This window comes from Tiliqua scincoides, chromosome 1, assembly GCF_035046505.1.
Source record: "Tiliqua scincoides isolate rTilSci1 chromosome 1, rTilSci1.hap2, whole genome shotgun sequence".
NCBI lineage: Eukaryota > Metazoa > Chordata > Lepidosauria > Squamata > Scincidae > Tiliqua > Tiliqua scincoides.
Window position 1 is genome coordinate 182,314,752 of NC_089821.1, and position 19,428 is coordinate 182,334,179.

Sequence of the window (19,428 nt, forward strand, 5' to 3'; positions counted from 1 at the left end):
TACTGCTTAGAGATGTTGTCATGGGTACTTGAGTGTTTAAGCAAAATTTTTCACTCCCAACACAGGGGGGGAAAAACCACACAGTACCTGCCCAAGCATAATAGAGCCTGCATCCAGGCTCCATGTTTTGGAGTCAATCCACAGCCAAGGCTTAGGAAGGGAAGAGGAGGAACAATTGTATCTGTGGAATGGGAGCAACACCATCCTGCCTTTTATTTCACTAACCAACAGGCTATCTCTGCCTCTAGGCTGGTACTTGGAACAGTTTTTGTTTGCTAGCTTCAGATCCAAAAGTTTAAACCCTTCCTAATTCTGTCATACATTTTGAACTCTGGTTAGAGTCTCTATGTCTTACTGCAAATCATATTTCTCATCTCTTAACCATGGGAAAGATACCAATAATGTCCCTCAGGTTCACATGCTCCCTCCTGTGTAAATTCCTCCTTCCTTTGCTCCTTCTTCTCAGAAGTTAATGCTAACCACAGCTAGCTTTAAATAGAGTTCTAGAAATCCACTCACCAAGAGCAATCAACTTTCCCCATTCTGGCAACTGTACCACTCCTCACACCTTACAAAGACTCCTTTCCCTAAGGAACTGCAGAGATTTTGGCAAAAGGGAGGCATGCTTTCTTTGCCTCTATCCCAGGCTTCTGCAGAAGGCAGCAAGGCACTGCACTTCAGTCTTCTGAAAAGGCAGAATACAAAACCACACAAGTCATCCTTTCCCCAAACTCCTCTTCAGTTCATAGAGAACTTGGGGAAGAGAAGGAAAGAGTTTCCTTCCTTCTGGCTGTCAGAGAAGACAGAACATGCTGCACTCTCTTTTACAAAAGCCCACAGAGAATGCAGAGAAAACATTCATTCTTTGGTCAAGTTTTCTGCAAATGCTACACAGATTGGGGGTCAACTGGAATGCTGTATAGAGTTATACTGATGCATTCTGGGGCAAACATGGGAGGAGCTAGGAACCTTCGCAAACCCAGAAGTGGGTCATTAGTGCTATTTTTAGCCCCCAGAAGCTTGGAAACTGCGTGGCTTGACTGTGCAAAAGTAAAAAATGCAATTTGTGCTTTTTCTTCTTTAAAGGCATTTAAATGGCGACCTCTATATCTGCGGATTCTGTGGTCACACTACAAAATCAAGCTACTTTGCTATCTCCAGGGGTGCCCAAACCCCGGCCTGGGGGCCACGTGCGGCCCTTGGGGACCATCAATCAGGCCCTCAGGGAGCCCCCAGTCTCCAATGAGCCTCTGGCCCTCCAGAGACTTGTTGGAGCCCGTGCTGGCCTGACGCAACTGCTGTCAGCATGAGGACGGCTGTTCGACTTCTCACCTGAGCTGTGGGACAAGGGCTCCTTCCGCTACTTGCTGTTTCACGTCTGTGATGCAGCAGTGGCAGCAAAGGAAAGGCTGGCCTTGCTTTGTGCAAGGCCTTTTATAGGCCTTGAACTACTGCAATACCTTCATTCATTCATATAAGTTCCATTTCTAATATATTCATTTATGTAAATTTATTCAAATTTTCAATGGTAAATTAATTCTTTTTGTCCTGACCCCCGACAGTGTCAGAGAGATGATGTGGCCCTCCTGCCAAAATGTTTGGACACCCCTGCTCAATGAGTCTAACATCTCAAATACATGTTCCAAGACTGGAAGCAATACAATCAAGGGTTTGTACAAAACAGTAAATCCTTAAGTGAGTGCATTTAACAGCAAGCATGTGCGATTACCTCATCCAAAGTAATGTAATCATGAGGTTCAGTACTATATAGTGTTAGAAATCTAGCTTTCATTCTGCTATGAAAGTTTGAACAAATATAGTTGCATTGAAACAGAACAACTTCCAGGATCTTTTTTTAATGCAATTGCTTATGGAATACAATTTTCACAGACTACTGGAAACTTTATCATGTGATTATTGTATATCTTTAAAAATATAAGGGCTTTTTCCATTGGTGGAATACAATGATATTTAATATTTTTTCTTTCCAAAAGCAAAACTATAGGCAGAGTAAGCCTTTGCTACAGTGTCATTCAGTAAATTTATGATTACAATAATTAGGGGTGCAATCCTAATCTTGTGTTAGGTCGGCACAAGGAATGTGCCATAAAGCAAATTTGCGCCTCCTCACATGTCAGCTGGACCAGCTGCATCCAGCCTCTGTGCTGACCTGGGTAGGGAAGGTTGTGACAGCTGAGCTCAGCCAAAGCAGGGGTCTGGAGAGGGCGGGGAGGAGGAGGGAGGGAGGTGTTTCGGGTGGGGGAGGGTGAGCTGAGGGTGGGTTCCCAATCCCAACCCCGTTCCACAGGCAGGGCTGAATGGCTCCCAAGCTGCTCCATTATCCTCATAGGAGCAGCAGATGCGTCACCTCCTGGCACAGGTCTGATGAGACCCACTGGGGCTATGGTGGCTTACCCAGGGATAAGAGGAAAAGTTTCCCCTTGCCTCTGGCTGAGCCACTTCGGGCCACAATCTTGCACTGGATACAGTGCAGGACTCCTAGCCTGCCTATTTCAGTGCAAGATAGAAGTGCGCTGCTCATTACCTAAATTTCCTTCAATTTACACAAATTCAGATGTGCTGTGCAACCATACCAATGCAAGCACTTACAGACTTTATTTTCCCAAATGTTTTGATCAGTAGCAAATAAATGGCATATTTTCCTTCTTTTGTTTTGTTTATGGAGCCAGAGCAAAAAAGGACATTTTTGCTCTCATGTTTAGGATAGACCACTGTTCAAAGTACAGATTCAATTTAACACATCAGTGAAGAACTATCTTGATTAAAATACCTTCTCCCTACTGTGGTCTGGAAAGAAGTGTAGTAACTGTATCTATCTGTCCAGAAAGGCTTGTCCCTAGGGATTGAATTAATGAGATCTTGGAAGTGCATTCAGTCTAGTAGATGCAAAAATCATTTGACATTGTTCAGGTAGAACAATTTTACTGACATGCGATTCCACTCAGTATCTTATGCTTTATTACTCTTAAATGCAAAACTAGGATCACAGCCAATTTTATATTGCTAAAATTGTTGTGCCTTCGTCCGGAAAGCATTTAAACATCCCTCTGTTTCTGGCATTCAATGAAAATAGTAATAATTACAGAGTATTACAATTTTGTAAGCTTCCCAGCAAAACCAATAACCAATCACACCAAGGCCCTGAAAGATGTTCAGTTAGAACAGAGTACTGATTTCTTAAAAACTTGAATTATACAAGTCTAGAAGTCAACTCATACTTTCATTTAGTATACTATGGACATGGTTGTAGTAATGAGAATAGCTTGGGTTTGTGGTAAGCTTGGGACTATTTAGTTATTTAAGAGGATTAGCCTATATTTACCAAGCTACAAAAAAGCAGGGGAAGATTCATAAGCTCTAGGGATGTCCAAAATCTGTTCCTTTTTTCCATATGTATTTTCATTTCCTCAATGCAAGACTGCAAGTTTGGCAACCTAATCTGCAAAACTAAATGTGGTTTTTGCAGTGCAGATCCAAACAATCCAAAGATGCATTATTATTCAAAACTTATGGGCAGCCCAAGACTATCCAACACTGGCACAGTGGGGTTGCTAGGCTCATACAGTATCTAGTGCTGGATTCAAACAGGCAGCAGGTCTCCTTAGGGTAAGGGAACATTTGTTTCCTTACCCTGTGTAGCATCCCAGCCTGTTCAGTGGGGCTACACAGATGTGCACCACAAATTTAGCCACCACAGAACTGAGTAGCCCTGTGTAATGTGGGTAGGTCTGGGGTAAGGGTTAGGATGCAGTGGAGGTCTGCTCCACCACCCCCTCCTCCCTTCCAGGGCTGAACCACCACCACCCACCTCCAGAATGCACTCTTGCCATTGTATCTGCACTCCTGCTACCTGTCTGTAACAGTGAATATGTAGTTTTATGACTGATGGTGTAAAGTCAAGGATATTAGGATATTCATAGCACCTGTGTGAAAATGGGTTCTCCCAGGTTTTCAACCTCAGGCTAACATCATCCTTAGTATGTACAGTCAACTCATATTTGATACGAGAACCAACTGTTTGCATTTCTTCACTACTCTTGCTGGATGAGTATAACATCTCAACCAAGTTATGCTGATGTTACACCAACACAACCAGTACGATAGAATTGCTATGCCATTTGCCTTGTATCTCTTTACTTGAAGCAGTGATTGAATTAGAGGAAAAAGTAGGAGGAATATACTCACCCCTTGACCCTCCCTAGTTTTAGCCAAATCTAAGTTAGCTTTGACACCCTCACCCTTCCCCCCTTCTAAAAATAGTAGCTAAGACTGGCCTCCTCTGACCTCTTGTAATTCAAGTACTGATTTGAAGGGTGTCTCATATTTTAAGGATTTGTCTTTTAGTCTGGTCACACTACCACCTCACAATAAATAATGGAGATTTCTTATTCCAGAACACTAAATCTATAGAGATTTAAGTTCTATAAACATGATGGCTATTCCATATTTAAGAAAACCACCAGCTAAACTTTAAATTCCCAACTCCTGTTTTTAATATTTTAACCAAGTAACCCAATATTTAAGAATGACAGTAATCACAAAAATTAGCAAAGTATTGCTGCGTTGGATCCCTTTTTAGATCGTGCAATTTTGTCTAGAAATGTTACAAAGGTATGTTTTAACTGAAATTTCATTATTATGGGATACAAAAGCAGCAATACCTTTTAAGTGACAGTGCTTCAGGGACATACAAAGTTAAGCATTTTAAGAAACACTATTCATACAATGCTGTGAGAAAACTCTATACCATCATTCTCTTGGCTAATTTCAGTGTTGTGAATGGCAGATTCAAGCAATGGAAAGAATCCAAGAAAAAATAAATTTTGTACGTCTTTTATGGGTAAATATCTGAAAGATACTCAGGAGTGGTGACAAGAAATTTGAGCTATGCAGATATAAGAGCTGGCACTAGGTGAAGGTTAACTAAAAAGAGGAACTGGGGGGGGGGACACACATCAACCCAAGAAGAACAATGATTACATTACAACAATTCCTAGGGTCATCTGATGCCATGACGAACATACTTTTCTGCTTTTAAGTGAGCCAGTGCAAGAAATATTAAAGAGATTGTGTTAAAAAGGATTTCATTGTACCATTTCTATCCATTGCTTACATGGAAAAAAATCATTTGTCAACAGAACATGAGCCATGGGAATGATAAAAGCAGAATTAATAATAGCATAGGAACAGTCCTTTGGACAACATGGTATGTGGCTAGCCTACAGACCTGAGTCAGAACCACCATATAGCATTTTTAAAAATATCATGCAATAATTAAATTAAAAACAGATGTCTGTGGGAAGAACTCTGGCTTTGTATGTCTTGCATGCAACATATTAATCACTTCATTCTAGCATCAACTGCAAAGATAACATCTTGCCGAGTTCTTTGTATTCAATCAATTATGTGTGTCCCCCACTTCTGCATCATTCTGAGAGCAGTTCAAATCAAACAAAAGAAGATGTCAAGGAACTACTTTCAAAATCTGCAGATACAGAGGTGCCTCCCACAATGTCTTACCCAGAGGCCTCTTCTAGGTCACACCACGCCCACAGCCCATTCTATCAGCCTCCACGGGCCTGAGAATAGTCAACGGAAGCTACTGGAAGTGAATTCCAGTTTGCGGGTGCAACTTCCGGTTTGACCTGAAGTTACTTCTTGTTGCTTCTGCAGGCCATTCTGAGGCCCACAGAGATCAACAGAATGGGTGGCCAGCCCGACATGACCCAGAAAAGTCCTCCAAAGGCTCCAATTAAGATACCACGGCGAGCATTGGGTGCTGGACTTCAGCATCCAGTGGAATTTGTTATCTGCTGGGGTTTCCAGAACCAAAGCAGAGGGCCTTCTCTGTGAAACCAAGAAGTGAAACCAAGAAGTTAATATATATTTAATATTTAAGATTATATTATAATAAATATAATATTATAATATTATATTTAATGTAGTTAATATTTCTGGCCATTTCCTGTTTAATGATGTCACTTCCAGCCCTCAGGAACATGATGGGGAGTCATGGCCAACAGCCATGGGGGTCAAGGGAGCCACTGGCCAGGAAAGTTTGAGTACCACTGCCTTAATCTTTTATCACATTCATCTGGGTGGGAAGACTTCAAGCTTATGGGATCTACTTTGTTTTTCACAAGAACCTGAAGAGTAACCAAATGAAGCTGGGTGCAAAATGGTGGATTAAGAGAGCCAGTTACCAACTGCTTCCCATGAGTGAGACACTGGAATACCTTGAATTTACAAGCACAAACCCTGGACTCTAAAACAAAAGTCAAAAAATGGCCAGCTGAAGAAAGACCTGATCCAAGGCAACCAGGTCATAAACATAAGTGCAGACAGAAACACTGCAACTGAAGGACTGGCAGATCCTTCCCAATCTACTGCAAACTATTCGGTGATCCACCAAAAATACCAATCCACAATCTTCCCATCCCAATACACATGCATGTGCACATATAGAACCATGTTTATTCCATATTAAAGAATGTTTGCAAATTCTCTTCAAAACCATGATCAGCTTTGTTATAGATATAATCCTAACCAATGGTTAAGGCCAATATGGTAAAGGATGGAACTCATGCAGGAAAGTAGAGGAGGGAAGCATCTGTTCCTAAGGCTGGGTCTCCATATGTAAATCAACAGCCAGCAATACTCCCCCACCAACCACAGGAGGAAGTAGGTAGGAGTGGTTACTATTCCTATATTAAGGATAATGTGCTTGGCCTTATTACTGCATACCTCACTCAGGCTGGGTAAATTGCTCATTAGAAAGAACTGATAGGGAATTAAACAAATTAAAATAAAGCTGCTTCCTTCATTTGTCACTTCCTGAATTTATAGTGTAAATACCAATCATGCTTCAAGCTTGACTGGAAAAGCTTACTTTCTTCTTACTGAAGTGAAAGCCACCATTTGTCCCTTCGGCGTACTGCCTTCCAAATGAAAGAGCAAGTTGTAGGTTATGTATAAAGTCATTGTTGCAGAAAAAAGGTTGAAAGTAAAGTTGATTTAGGACATACACTGGCTGATTTATACATTTCACTTTTACACTGCATATTGAATAATCATGGAAAAAATTATTTTGGCTTTGAAATTAAAGTTTACCTTTAGAAATTCCAACATAATTTGGGAAATAACACTTTGGTGTGACATTGATGTTTGCTATAATTACTCTTTATGTACATGGGTAATATGATTTCTGTTATGTTATGTAGTTAAGAAAATACTGCTAATAGTTAAGAAAAACTAGTTAAACACTAGTTATCAGAAGCAGTATTCAATGAAGAAGATTAAATCCTGAACCAAGTTTTCAGATTATGCAGATTTATTATAATACTGGTGCCAAATTAAAAAGAAAATATTTAATTCCATGAAGTCAAACACTTAAGGATTTTTTTTTTAATTTTGCAAAGCCTTGCGTATATGCACCCTATCACTATTACAGAATAAGGTCAAAGAAAGAATATTAGTAAAGTATATACTGGATTTTAACTGGCATTTGGATTATTTGATCACAAATACTCAAGTATTTGAAGTAGCCTACCACGCATTCCCATGGGAATGATTCTGGAAAGCTCAAATAGAGCAATCCAACATGTAACCATGGTTAACTGAATAGGAAAGGAACAAATGTATTTACGTCTGTGGTGCCTGAGTGCCCAATCCTATCCAATTTTCCTGTGCCAGAGCAGCTGTACCAATGGGGTATGCACTGCATCCAGTGGTTGGGAGGCAGTCACAGAGGCCTCCTCAAAGTAAGGGAACATTTGGTTCCTTACCTTGGGGCTGCACTGCAGCTGCACTAGTGCTGGAAAGTTAGATAGGACTGGGCCCTGAGCCACTGCCTTGGTCTGTACAGCTTGTTCTATATTTGAATAGTCCCCTCCTGGTCTTTTCTGCTGGCTGCTCATGAGAAACTGGCTGAATCTAGTATGTAGCCCTCTGTGATGTGACTTGTTCTTCTAAGAATGTGTAAGTTCAGTGTGGTGGATCGGACAGAATGCCCACACAGATCTTGCAAGTGCATTCACTTTAGTTTCTTGATGAGTCTACTAAAAAGAGTGGTGCTTAGTCTAGTTTGCTTGGTGCTCCAAGTCATTGACACTGAGATCCACCCACTCTAACCCACTCCTTACGCACCTACCTCCCTAAAGCTATTCCTTCCTGCCCACCCACAAAACACCCCCACCACCAACATACAACACCAGCAGGGCCTCCTATAGAAGCTGGCACATGTGACAATTGGTGGCCCAGAAACACGAAAAAGCAGCCTGACTTTTGCACCACTACAAAGAGCCTTGCGCTGCCAGAATACAAAAAAATCTAGCAGCTTAATGGAATGCTTAACAGGGTAGGACATTCATGAAATTGTAAAGCAGGCACTTCAGTGCCAGACTTCTTCACTGCTTTCTCCTATTTATGATACAATAGTTATGTATTCGCATTCTATTACCAAAAAAATGGTCAAGTCCTATTCACCATTGATTCCAGACTAACGTCCTCAGTGTATAGAAAATCAGGAAGTCATTTTAGGATTTTTGACATAATGTTGGTATGTCAGCTAATTGTAAAATGCAAGCAGCTGGATCATATTTTAAAACTGATTTGGAAAATATAGCAAACCAGCTGCACTTGGTAAATTTAGTTTGCAAATACTGTCCTTTAAAAATATTTTCCATCCATAATTTACAGCTTCTGTGGTCTCCTGGCAAGCTCTTTAAAAAAATCCAATGCTGAGTAGTCAGTTTGGCTTAATACCAGAAGATGTTAAGCCTTCACCAGTATGACGACTTTAGTGTTGCTCTGTAAAATAACTTGGGAATTCTGGAACACTGCAGTGAAGAAGCAGCCTTGAGTCATATTACAAAAAATAGCCACATTAGCAAGTAAGAGGTTTGGGTTTTTTTCCAGATCATAGGCTGACACCCAATCCTACAGCTTGCTCAAACTCTGCTTGACCATTCAAAATCCTAATCCATTGTATAAGGGAAACAGCATTCCTGTAGGAAGGGACAGAAAGAAAGACCTTTCACTTTCCAGCAGAGAACCATGCACTGCCCAATTCTGTACAACCAAGTCACATACAAACAGCACAATTACTTATTGATTACATTTATGTGACAGAAGCTCAATATCAGTGGCTTGATGGAAATTGTTGGTTTTGAAAATTAATATACACCTTAATTTTTTCTGAATAAAATAAATAATGCTTGGCTCACTTCTAATAGTTTTCTAATAGAAGCTCCTATGGCAGATAAACAAAAAGAATTTCTATCAGACAGAAACTATAATGTAAAGAAGAGGTTAAAAATTTCTAGCGTTTTTGATTAGCTTCTAAAAATAATACTTTGGTTTTTCCAGATGGATTTGCTGTGCCAAGTAGTTCCATATGTCCTCTACTCGTAATTACTTGCTTTTTATTAAAATATGTCTAGATCACATACATATTTAGAACTTGGTAGCACTCACTGTGCAGTTACCACTCCAAGTGTGAAACAACTAGCAAAAAGAGACAGCTATAATTTTGAAGTTATAATCTTGCAGTGCTGAAATCAATTCAGGCACTTATGTTTCTGAAAGAATTAAGTGCTTGGCTTTTGTAGCCAAGTATGTTACTTCACTCTTGGGTGGGTCAACAGCATAGTAATATTGTGTGTGAGACAGCGCTGTAATTGAATTTCCCTGTGATAGGGCCAATGGAACAATAGAATTAGAAATTACTCCAATTGCTCATTAAAATTCTTGGATGACAAACGTAAGGAATTCAGACAAAATTTCTGCGTCTTTGCCAGGGAACCTAAATTCAATTTGAATTAATTCCACCTTTCAGTTCTTATATTCACCTCCAGCAATTTCATACTTGATCACCAACCTGCCGCTACTGCCAGTGCTAAACGAAATGCAATTCATAGCCACAGCGAAAATACTGGAATCGGTACATGGGCTGGGTGCTCCTAACTTTCCTCCCCTATATGAATCCCCACTTCCTTCCTGCATCACCCCCATGGTGCAGCATTCTATCTGCAGAAGACTAATCCCGGTCACTGCTAAACAAGTTGTCTCTTTGCCAGAGTTTGCAAATCTTCTCTTCAAATTCCAATCCCAAAGAAAACAAACTTTGCAGCCCAGTTTTTCAACGCAGTCCTCAAAGTCCCTCAGAAGTCACTCCCATGGCACTCAGAAATGCTTACTAGTAAGTATGCTTAGGATGACGGTTTGTAGTGGGCCTGTGCAAATCTGTGATATGCATCCTATACATGTTTACTCAGAAGTCAGTCCCATTATGTTCAAACGTGTACAGGATTTCAGAAATTTAGGAGGCCTCTAAATGTAAACACTTATTAAGGAAGAATCAAAAGGCATTATTTGTGATTTATTAAACATAACGACTAGATCCAGTATGTGGGCCTTTTATAGCTGTAGCCTAATGCTAGTTTCAGTGTGGGTGCCAAATGAAGCATCAGTTACCAGATCTGTATAGTGCTACAAACATGGCCACCACAGTATTTTCCAGTGTTTCAGACCTAATCTTCTTAAGTTGTGTATAAATCACAGTGATAAATACAGAAGCACGGACCGATGTAAGGATTTTCTGAGTGTTGTGAGTACTGCAGATGCCAAATATTGTAAGGAATTAGGGCCCATTGTATCCAACTTTCCAGTATCAGTGCAGCCATGTCAATGCTGCATCCTGTGGTGTGGGGACAGTCACAAAGGCTTCTTCAAGATATGGAAACATTTGTTCCCTTCCCTTGGGGCTGCATTGTGGCTGCACCGATGCTGGAAAGTTGGACTGGGCCCTAAATCACTTGAATGATTACACCAAACTTGTATAGTAGTTCGGAAATGAAATTATCTTTTCTCAGTCAAATAATTCTCCAACAGATTTATTAGAAGAACTCAACATCCCATTAGGTTTTCTACATGACTGAGCAAAAATCAGAAAACCTATACATACTTATTTCCCTTTTTATTTTTAATAAACTTGTTTTTAATAAAATTATATTTTAATAAATATAAATAAATATTTTAATAAACAGTGGCTTGACAATGAGCAGTTTTAAGGTTTCCCTTTATTGAAATATACTAAAAGTTGCAACAAGCAATGCTGTTTTGGCTTTCTAGAAATTTGACATGGTCATCCATTGTACCAATCCTGTTTTTTTATCTTTCCCTGAATGTGAGACAGAGGTCTGTTCCACCTTTGCACAATAGAGCGTTCATGCACAAATTCCTTTTTTCTACACGTATGAAATGCATAGGTTGACATGCATATCACCAACCATCTGCTGTTTCCTAGGGATTAGCACTCTTGCTGAGAGGATCCACCAACCACCCAGACATTTAATTCATTGTCAATAACCATTTCTCTTCTCGCACTTTAAAAAAAAACTAGGCACAGGAAAAGTACAGCCAAAGTTCTCAAAGACATTATACAACTGTTTGGCCTGTTTGTCCCAATATGTACAACTTGAGGGTGTTAGGCATGCTGGGAAATAATACAGTCTGTACATTTTCTTGCTGTGTTAGCCATTTTGCAAATTGCCATGTATGTTCCTTGTCACTCTTTTATGATAAATGTCTTCCTCTGTTGCTAAAGGTTACATAAAGAATAAAACAACAAATAGCTCTCTAAGAGATGTCAAGAACTAGAATGAAAACATCAGGTCACTTAGTCAAAAATAATAACACGACATATTGCAGTTGCTAGAACAAGTTTTATAATACAAAATTAGGGGCCTGATGCTCATGTTCCATTCATAAAACAGCCCAAATCGACATACAGGTGAAGCCTGTTTATCCACGCATTTTTCATCCACAGATCTGGAGGACCTGCACTGAGCAAGACTTAGCTCTACATGAGACTTGTGCTCCGGTCCCCTTCGGAGGGCTTTCTGAAGCCTGGAGAGGCAGCATGCCAGAATAGAAGCCTTCCCAAACCTCAGAATACCTTATATGGCAAAAAAGCAAACTTTGAAACTATGGGAAACTGGAAGTGGCTTTTTGCGCCTCTCTGAGCCATTCTGAAGCCTGCAGGGGCAGCGGGTGGACACACACTGCCTCTCTGGGCTTCAGAAAGCCCTCCGTAGCACAACTCCAGTCCCCTTCGGAAGGAGAGGGGGACGGAAAATTGTGGATGTGATTATCCACAATTTTTGGTATCTGCAAGGGGTCCGAGAACGCTAGCAGGTACTGAGGCACCACCTAAATATTGTAAAAGTGAATCTGATTATTCCCTCTCCTAAGGTCCATGATGTATCTTTAGATCCAATAAATTTGTCATAGGACAGTGGTTCTTAAATGTTTAGCACTGGGACCCACTTTTTAGAATGAGAATTTGTCAGGATTCACCAGAAGTGACATCATCAAGCAGGAGAATTTTTAATAATCCTAGGCTGCAATCCTACCCACACTTACCCAGGAGTAAGTTCCATTTACTATCATTAATAAAAGGATATACACAGAGGGTCAAACCCTCTAGGTAGAAAATAACTTCCAGGCAACAGGTAAGAAGTGCCCATGCTAGCAAAAGGAAGCCAGTGGTTTCAGGGTCTGGTGTGAGCTGGTCTGCTGAGTAGCATCAGCTAGTCAACTCCAGAAGCCCAAAATCATGGAAATGTTCAGAAAAGAAGGGTAAGGTGGTCACTCCTCCTGAAGAAATGAGACTCGGCTAGCTACAAAGGGTAAGTAACAAGGTACCGCACTGAGGTGCAAAATTTCATACTTTATCTACGGTTGAAACTACTATGGGCTATAATTGTGAAGCTTGGTCACCGGATAGCCCTTCTTATGTACTTTGCGTTAGAAACCTCATCATTAGATGAAAATATCTATTTTGACTTTAATCTGAACACAAACATGGTTTTCAACTTGTGCAACTGACCAGGTGACACAGCACTTTGATCTTTCAAATAAATATATCAAAGCTAATAATACTAAAGGAAAAATGGTTTTGCCCAAAATATCAGTAAGCCCAAAGTATCGGTATTACACCTCAGCCAGATGTAAGAGAGTAAGAATTTATACAGTAATTTACAAATATTAACCCATTTCTGCCCAGCCCACAAGTGTACACATTTGATTCCTGTTGCACATATGCAATGGGTAGAAATGGTTTTTAGTAAGTCTCACTGAACAGTTGGCATATGAGAAAGTGCCATGTGCATCTTTCTTCAATATTTTCTTCAGTTAAAACAAAACCACAAAAGTAGCCTCAAAAAACACATGTTTCAGTGGAAGAATGCCAGGCAATGGCTACTTTAGTCCCTTCTCTTTGGGCCATTCCCCCCCCCCCAACTCCAAACAGTTTGCCCCCAGCTGTTTTGCACCCTAAAGGTTGCTTTCTTTTCAAAAAACTGAAGTGGCTATAGATAATCTATACCGGGGCATCAAACTCATTTCATACAGAGGGCTGAACAGCATTCATCAGCCTGCTGAGGCTGGAAGTGATGTCATTAGACAAGATGTCATTAAACAGGTCATAACCAAAAATAAACACCTTTTCTCACTTAGGAACTCATTAGCTGCAAATGACAGAAAACATGCAAATCTTGTTCATATTTCAAGATAAGGAACAGCCCAATTTTCATGTGGACTGCCCTTTCAGCAGTAACACCTCAGCACTGCTCAGAAGCTGAGAGCCTGAGGGCCAGATAAAAAGCTTTTGTGGGCCTTATCAGGCCCCTGGGTCTTATGTTTGACACCCTTGATCTATACTTTGGCCCCGATTCAATAGAAGCAAACATGAGAAACTTTATTCAACTACCTTACCACAGATTTCATTTTCTGCAGTTCTGCTTAGAACAGGTTTGTTGTTTCGTTGTTTTTGGGGGGCGGGGGCGGGAAGTCTTATGAACCATAGATAAAATACATAGAAAATTAGTAGCAATCAGCTTGTAATCACAGGCTGCACTGCAATTGTTCCAATGCAGGACCAAACTTAGGTCTCCTTTTGTCTCTGACTTCTTGAACATCCTCAGGATTAAGCATGAGCTGTACATTATGAATACAGGATTGAAATCATTAGGGCACAATCCTAAGCAGATCTACTCAGAAGTAAGTCCTATTGTGTTCAATGGAACTTACTCCCAGGAAAGTGAGGTTAGGCTTGCAGCCTTAGATGTTTATCCTGGAATCAACAGATATCTACTCAGGAACATTTTTTTTTACTTTCCATGTAGCATGTCCTTCATAGAACCATCTGGCTTTTACTAAACACGCCTTTTGTGCTACAAGCAGCTTTGATACAGCTCATTGTTTATGGCACACTATCATGTTGAGACTGGAAATTAATAACATTGCCTCAGTGTGGGAGGAGGGAGACAGATTCTGCTACATGTCATCCATGCTTTTTCCAACTTTTTGGTATAATTCTAATGGAAATCAACAGATAATTTCTTGTTATATGGCATTTTTACATCAAAAAATTTACTTCAAAATTTCTATCCAAAAGAAGACCTACATGAATATCCAGCTCCCCTAATTGATTTGTTATGGCAGAACTGGGGCAAAAAAACAGCCCTGTGTGCAAAGGAACACAATTGGACAGGCCCTGTTCACCCCAATTTTGCAAACCACCCCACTACCATCTCCTCCCAGCACCAGGAAACTTGGCAACTTACCTTAGGACAGAGGAAGACCACTGTGGCAAAGGTAGCACAAAAACTCCACATACCTTTCCCGGAAAGGGAAGAGTATCATTTCCCTGAGAAACCTACTAAGACTTGTAGTCCCGGCAGAGTTAAAACCAGGAAGCAGCCTGCATTAGCTCAGTGGACTTCCCCCAGCTCCAAGGTAAGTTTCAGGGTCCCTTGAGGCTTGATGAAGAGGGAAGTCCAGGAGGCATCTCAAAAGTGCCCAACCACCACCATCTCTGCTGCCTTTTGTCACCCCACTCCCCATCCCAAGGTAAATATTTGGGCAGTAGAGGAAGTAACATTTGGATGCTTTTGCACTTCCCACAATTGATCAACACAAAGACCTCAAACCCTTTTAACAGAGGGTCAATGGATAGTCATGCATCCCTATGCAGGAGTGCAGTGTTTCTACACAACAATGTCTCAAATGAATACAACCAATATACATTACAATTTGCATTTGCTGCAGAAATTCCCACACATTACTATTTCCCATGTAGGAACTGTGTAACATGAAGTGCAGCACCTTCTTTGCTAGTGCAATACTTTACAGAGCCTGGCCATAAAACATAATAAGCAAACCTCCAAGTACTATAGCAATAAAAGTCAATAAAGGCTGCCTAATCTCATTGCACAGGTGCAACCTATTTATCGACGGATTTTTTATCTGCAGATTTGTCTCAAATGGGGTGGGGGAACTGAAAGTCACACACACACCTTTGCCTCCTTTGCCCTGCGCTGGCGTTTCCAGGCAGCCCAAAACACTGCAAAAAGGCTCCACCTCGCCCAGACAGGGTAATAGCCCTGGAGCCATGGAAGAGGTTCCCCTTGCCAAGGAACAGCTCAGCTCTTGGAACCCCTGAGCCAGCAAAGAAACTGAAGAGGGGAGGGGGGCAGAAAACCTCTGTAGCCAGAGTAGCAAGGTGTGCAGCAAGGTGGAGCTCACTCTCCTGCTCTCTCTCTCTCTCACACACACACACACACACAATGGCAGGTGCGGTAGCAACAGAGGGGATTGCTTTAAAAAACCCAGGGAGTGTTTGCTGAATTCCTGCCCCCCCCCCCCCACAGGCTCACCCTGTTCCAGCCTTTAGAAACAAAACAGCCCAGCAAGGCTACAATCCTCTCCACACTTTCCTGGGAGTAAGCCCCATTGACTGGAATGGGACTTATTTCTGAGTAGAAATGCATGGGACTGGTCTCTTAAAAGCTCAGCATCCCACCTGTGAAAGAAGCGTGACAGCTGGCAACGGGAGGGCAGAAGGGAGGGGACTGATAACAGCTGCCTTAGTTTCCTTCCATCCGGAAGTGTCAGGCTGCAGCATATTTGCGTAACTCTATGGAATTTAGCACAAAGCCTTTTGTTAATTGCGTCGAGTCACGGAACGGAACTAACGTGGATAAATAGACTCCACCTGTAGTTTCTTTCAATGTAAATGAAGTTCTTTTATAAACAAAGGTTTTTCCCAAGATAATGATAACATTTCCTTTTATTTCCTGTTCCTATTCTACCCAAGGAAATTCATGATTGCGTACAGTTATAAATAAATTAGCTCAAACTATTGAATGCATTTTATAAAGTTTTAAAGAAATGAAAAAAGAGAAAAAAACATGCATCTTTTCTTGGCTGCTTCACTTTTCTCATTGAGTAAAATGAAATTCAGATGCATTCTACAGCATAAATTGCACAAATAAAACCAGTTACCGGGAAGTCACAGCTTGCATAAATTCATCTAGAAGGTCATCATAAGCTTGGCCTCTGATGCGTTTATGTCTCAGTCCAATATACAAAGGATCTTTTAGCAATTCCTGTTAAAAATAATGGGGAAAGAATAAATTAGATATCATTTGGCAGATTCTAAACCAGAGAGCATATGTGTGTATCTGCACTGGAGTTTTAATCTGGTCTGTTGTCATTCACATAGTCCAGGGAACTCACACGTTCTGTGGGAAGATGATAAAAATTTTTCTCTAAGTATTCTCACAAAATACAATTCCTCAGATTCCCTATGGGAAACTATGACAGCTAAAACTAGTATAAAATTGAGAAGCATGTAGCTTAGATAAGTCCAGAAAACAAGAATAAACAATGCAGTTTTGAAGAATTAGAGCCAATGTGCATCAATTTGTTCATTTGTAAAAAAAATATCAATTTTTATCTCACAAAAAATAATGTATCTCTTTGTATGTAAAAAGCAAGTCAGAAAATTTTAGAGATTAAAGAAATACTAACAGAATTCCATGAAGATGTTTTCTGCCTTTCCTAAGTGAGTTAAAATTTAATTCAGAAAATTATACAGTAAAATTTAATACCGTATATTGAAAAGTACTTTCCAATAAAGATACAGGAAAACAAAAATCAAGATGCAATTACAGAGTACGTACGACATTCTCTTTTGGGCATAAATATTGGTTTTGTATTTCAGATGTGAGAACATTACAGTATACCTTATAATTTACAAATCCCAAAATACTGCGTGCCTTTTAAGTAAGCGCACACCTGCCTACATCAAACTAAAATCAAAGCTTTAAGTCTGAATATGATTGTTCAGCAGAGAGTATTCAAGGCACAGATATAGGCATAGACATAACATTTCTGCTTCAGCAGTTTTACTGTTATTTCAGACCAGCCTACCATTAAGTGAAGGTTCCTGAAGAGCGACTAAGGGCAAAACTAGACAATAAACCTATTTGGTGAATGGAAGTTACATGTTTGTTTTTCTTAAATGTATATAGCAGGAAAGTATAGCCCTTCTCTGAATCAGGCCCACAGGAGGGAGGGAAGCATTAAGCTTTTTCCCCTCCTATGGTCCTGATCCATATTCCCTCTGCAATTGCTAACTTTCCCCAGAGGAAAACTCCCATTATAGCCAATGGAAAAGTTCTTCCTGGCCAGGGGGACAGGCCAGGGGACGGACAAGACGACAACACCAAACCTAACAGACTGAAGTATGGATCAAGAAGTCTAACGTTTGAATCTCTGCCATGAAATGACAGGTGGCTTTAGGCAAGCCACTCCCTGTCAGCTTCAGTAGGAGCAGCCCATCCATTAGCAGCAGATTGCAAGAGGGAGAGAGAAGGTGGCAAATTTGGGGTGCCTTTCACCCAAGTCTGCCACCACCACTGCCTCTTTACAGTGTCATCATGCAGTTTCTCAAAACACAGAAGGGCAGGACTTCCAGTCTGATTTACAGGCACTGCACACATGAAGGAGCTCCTTGATTTGCACAGTCCTTTGAAATCAGACATGGAAGTTCTGCATTTCTGCAACTGAAGAAACCACACAAGGAATGTGATTAAGTGGGTGCTATTTTTTCTTTTAATTGTGCAGAGGCAGTGGACATGAGGTGGAATTGAGCGTCGTTCTGGGTCACGCCACGGTACTCATGAGTACTTAGCCTCAGTACTTCATGAACTATGTATGGCAAATAAAACTATTCATTTTCTGCAAAGCACGACACAAATGCCAAATATTCATTACAGAATTATTTCAACACTATTCATTGTTTATATCAAGCCTCATAACACTTAACACTTAAATTTCTATTTCTATGAACACCCTCAGCAAGCCACATTATACATTTTTTAAAAGTCCCCCCATCTCAGAATTATGTACACCATGCTGTTCTATCCTTAGACAAGCTAAAATCCACTTTTAACTTTTCTCCTTTGTGATGGCGTAAACATTGAAATAAGTAATGGACAAAATTTTAAGACCTCTAGCATTATTTCTGAAATTGCATAAACGCAACCAAAATAGTTTTACACACTGTACCAGATGTTGATTCCTGGCAAGTGGGAAATGAAAATTACACAAATTTGGTATAGATAAAATATGTGCATTTGCACAATCTTCTAGCTCACGACAGGTTTCTGAAGTAATTATTTGTACTCAGTGAATTGTTCAACCATGATCTAATAGAGCTACAATTTATCTTTCCCTATCCTTATATTGGAAAACTCATGTACATAAGGAATAAGACAGAAGGGAGCTGGTTATTAACAAGGACATATTACCGTCAGTATACAAACATATTTCAAAGAATTATAATTTCCTAATTATTTTTTCAACCTTCATTTTAACTTTTACATCACACCTTTGTGTTTGGGCCATGAATAAAATGCAAGATTTCAAGGTGCCTAAAAAGTTACAATAATGCTACAGTGCCCTGGAACTGCAATTGCCAAGGCACAATTCTAACACCCCTCCCCCCCAACACTAGCTATAAATTTGCACAGCATTTTTGGAGCACCCTGGGAGAAGCGGGGGGCTGTTTAGTATAGCCATGTTACAGAAGTACACCAAAGTAGAGCCCTTTGTGTCCAATCCTTAAAACAGCAGTGATTTAAGATCTAGCCATAGATATGTTTTTGCTTTCTACTTTCATATTAAATAATCAGATTCATAAATCAGCAATAAGACAACCCACACTTGATATTTATGAACTGTGAAAGACTGCTTCAAGGAGTAGGATACAGCTAACCTACTGTACATTGTTCATCAAAGCCATATGGCAAAACCCTTTATCCAATAGGTAAGGGCCACAACATTATTAGTGTTTAAGGGAAAAGTACGCTTCATTCCACATTAAGATGTCTCTGTTCTAGCTGCAAGTCTGAAAATCTGCTCAAACAGGTGGGGCCTCTTTATTCATTGGTTCAGCATCATGGATTTGCTTCACCACAGATGCCAAACCCTTGGATCACCCCACTGAAGACCTCCCACAGGCGACTAGAACCTCATCATCGCATGCACCTCTCTGAA

At 40.4% G+C, this 19,428-nt stretch overlaps 1 protein-coding gene across 1 annotated transcript in view; it reads right to left on the reverse strand.

The window, feature by feature from the left end:
- ME1 (malic enzyme 1) overlaps positions 1-19,428 on the reverse strand; it is a 144,211-nt gene that overhangs the window by 42,763 nt on the left and 82,020 nt on the right. The window contains exon 6 of the mRNA XM_066612481.1: positions 16,369-16,472. Within this exon, the coding sequence (XP_066468578.1) occupies positions 16,369-16,472 (104 nt within the window). The remainder of the gene's footprint in view (positions 1-16,368; positions 16,473-19,428) is intronic.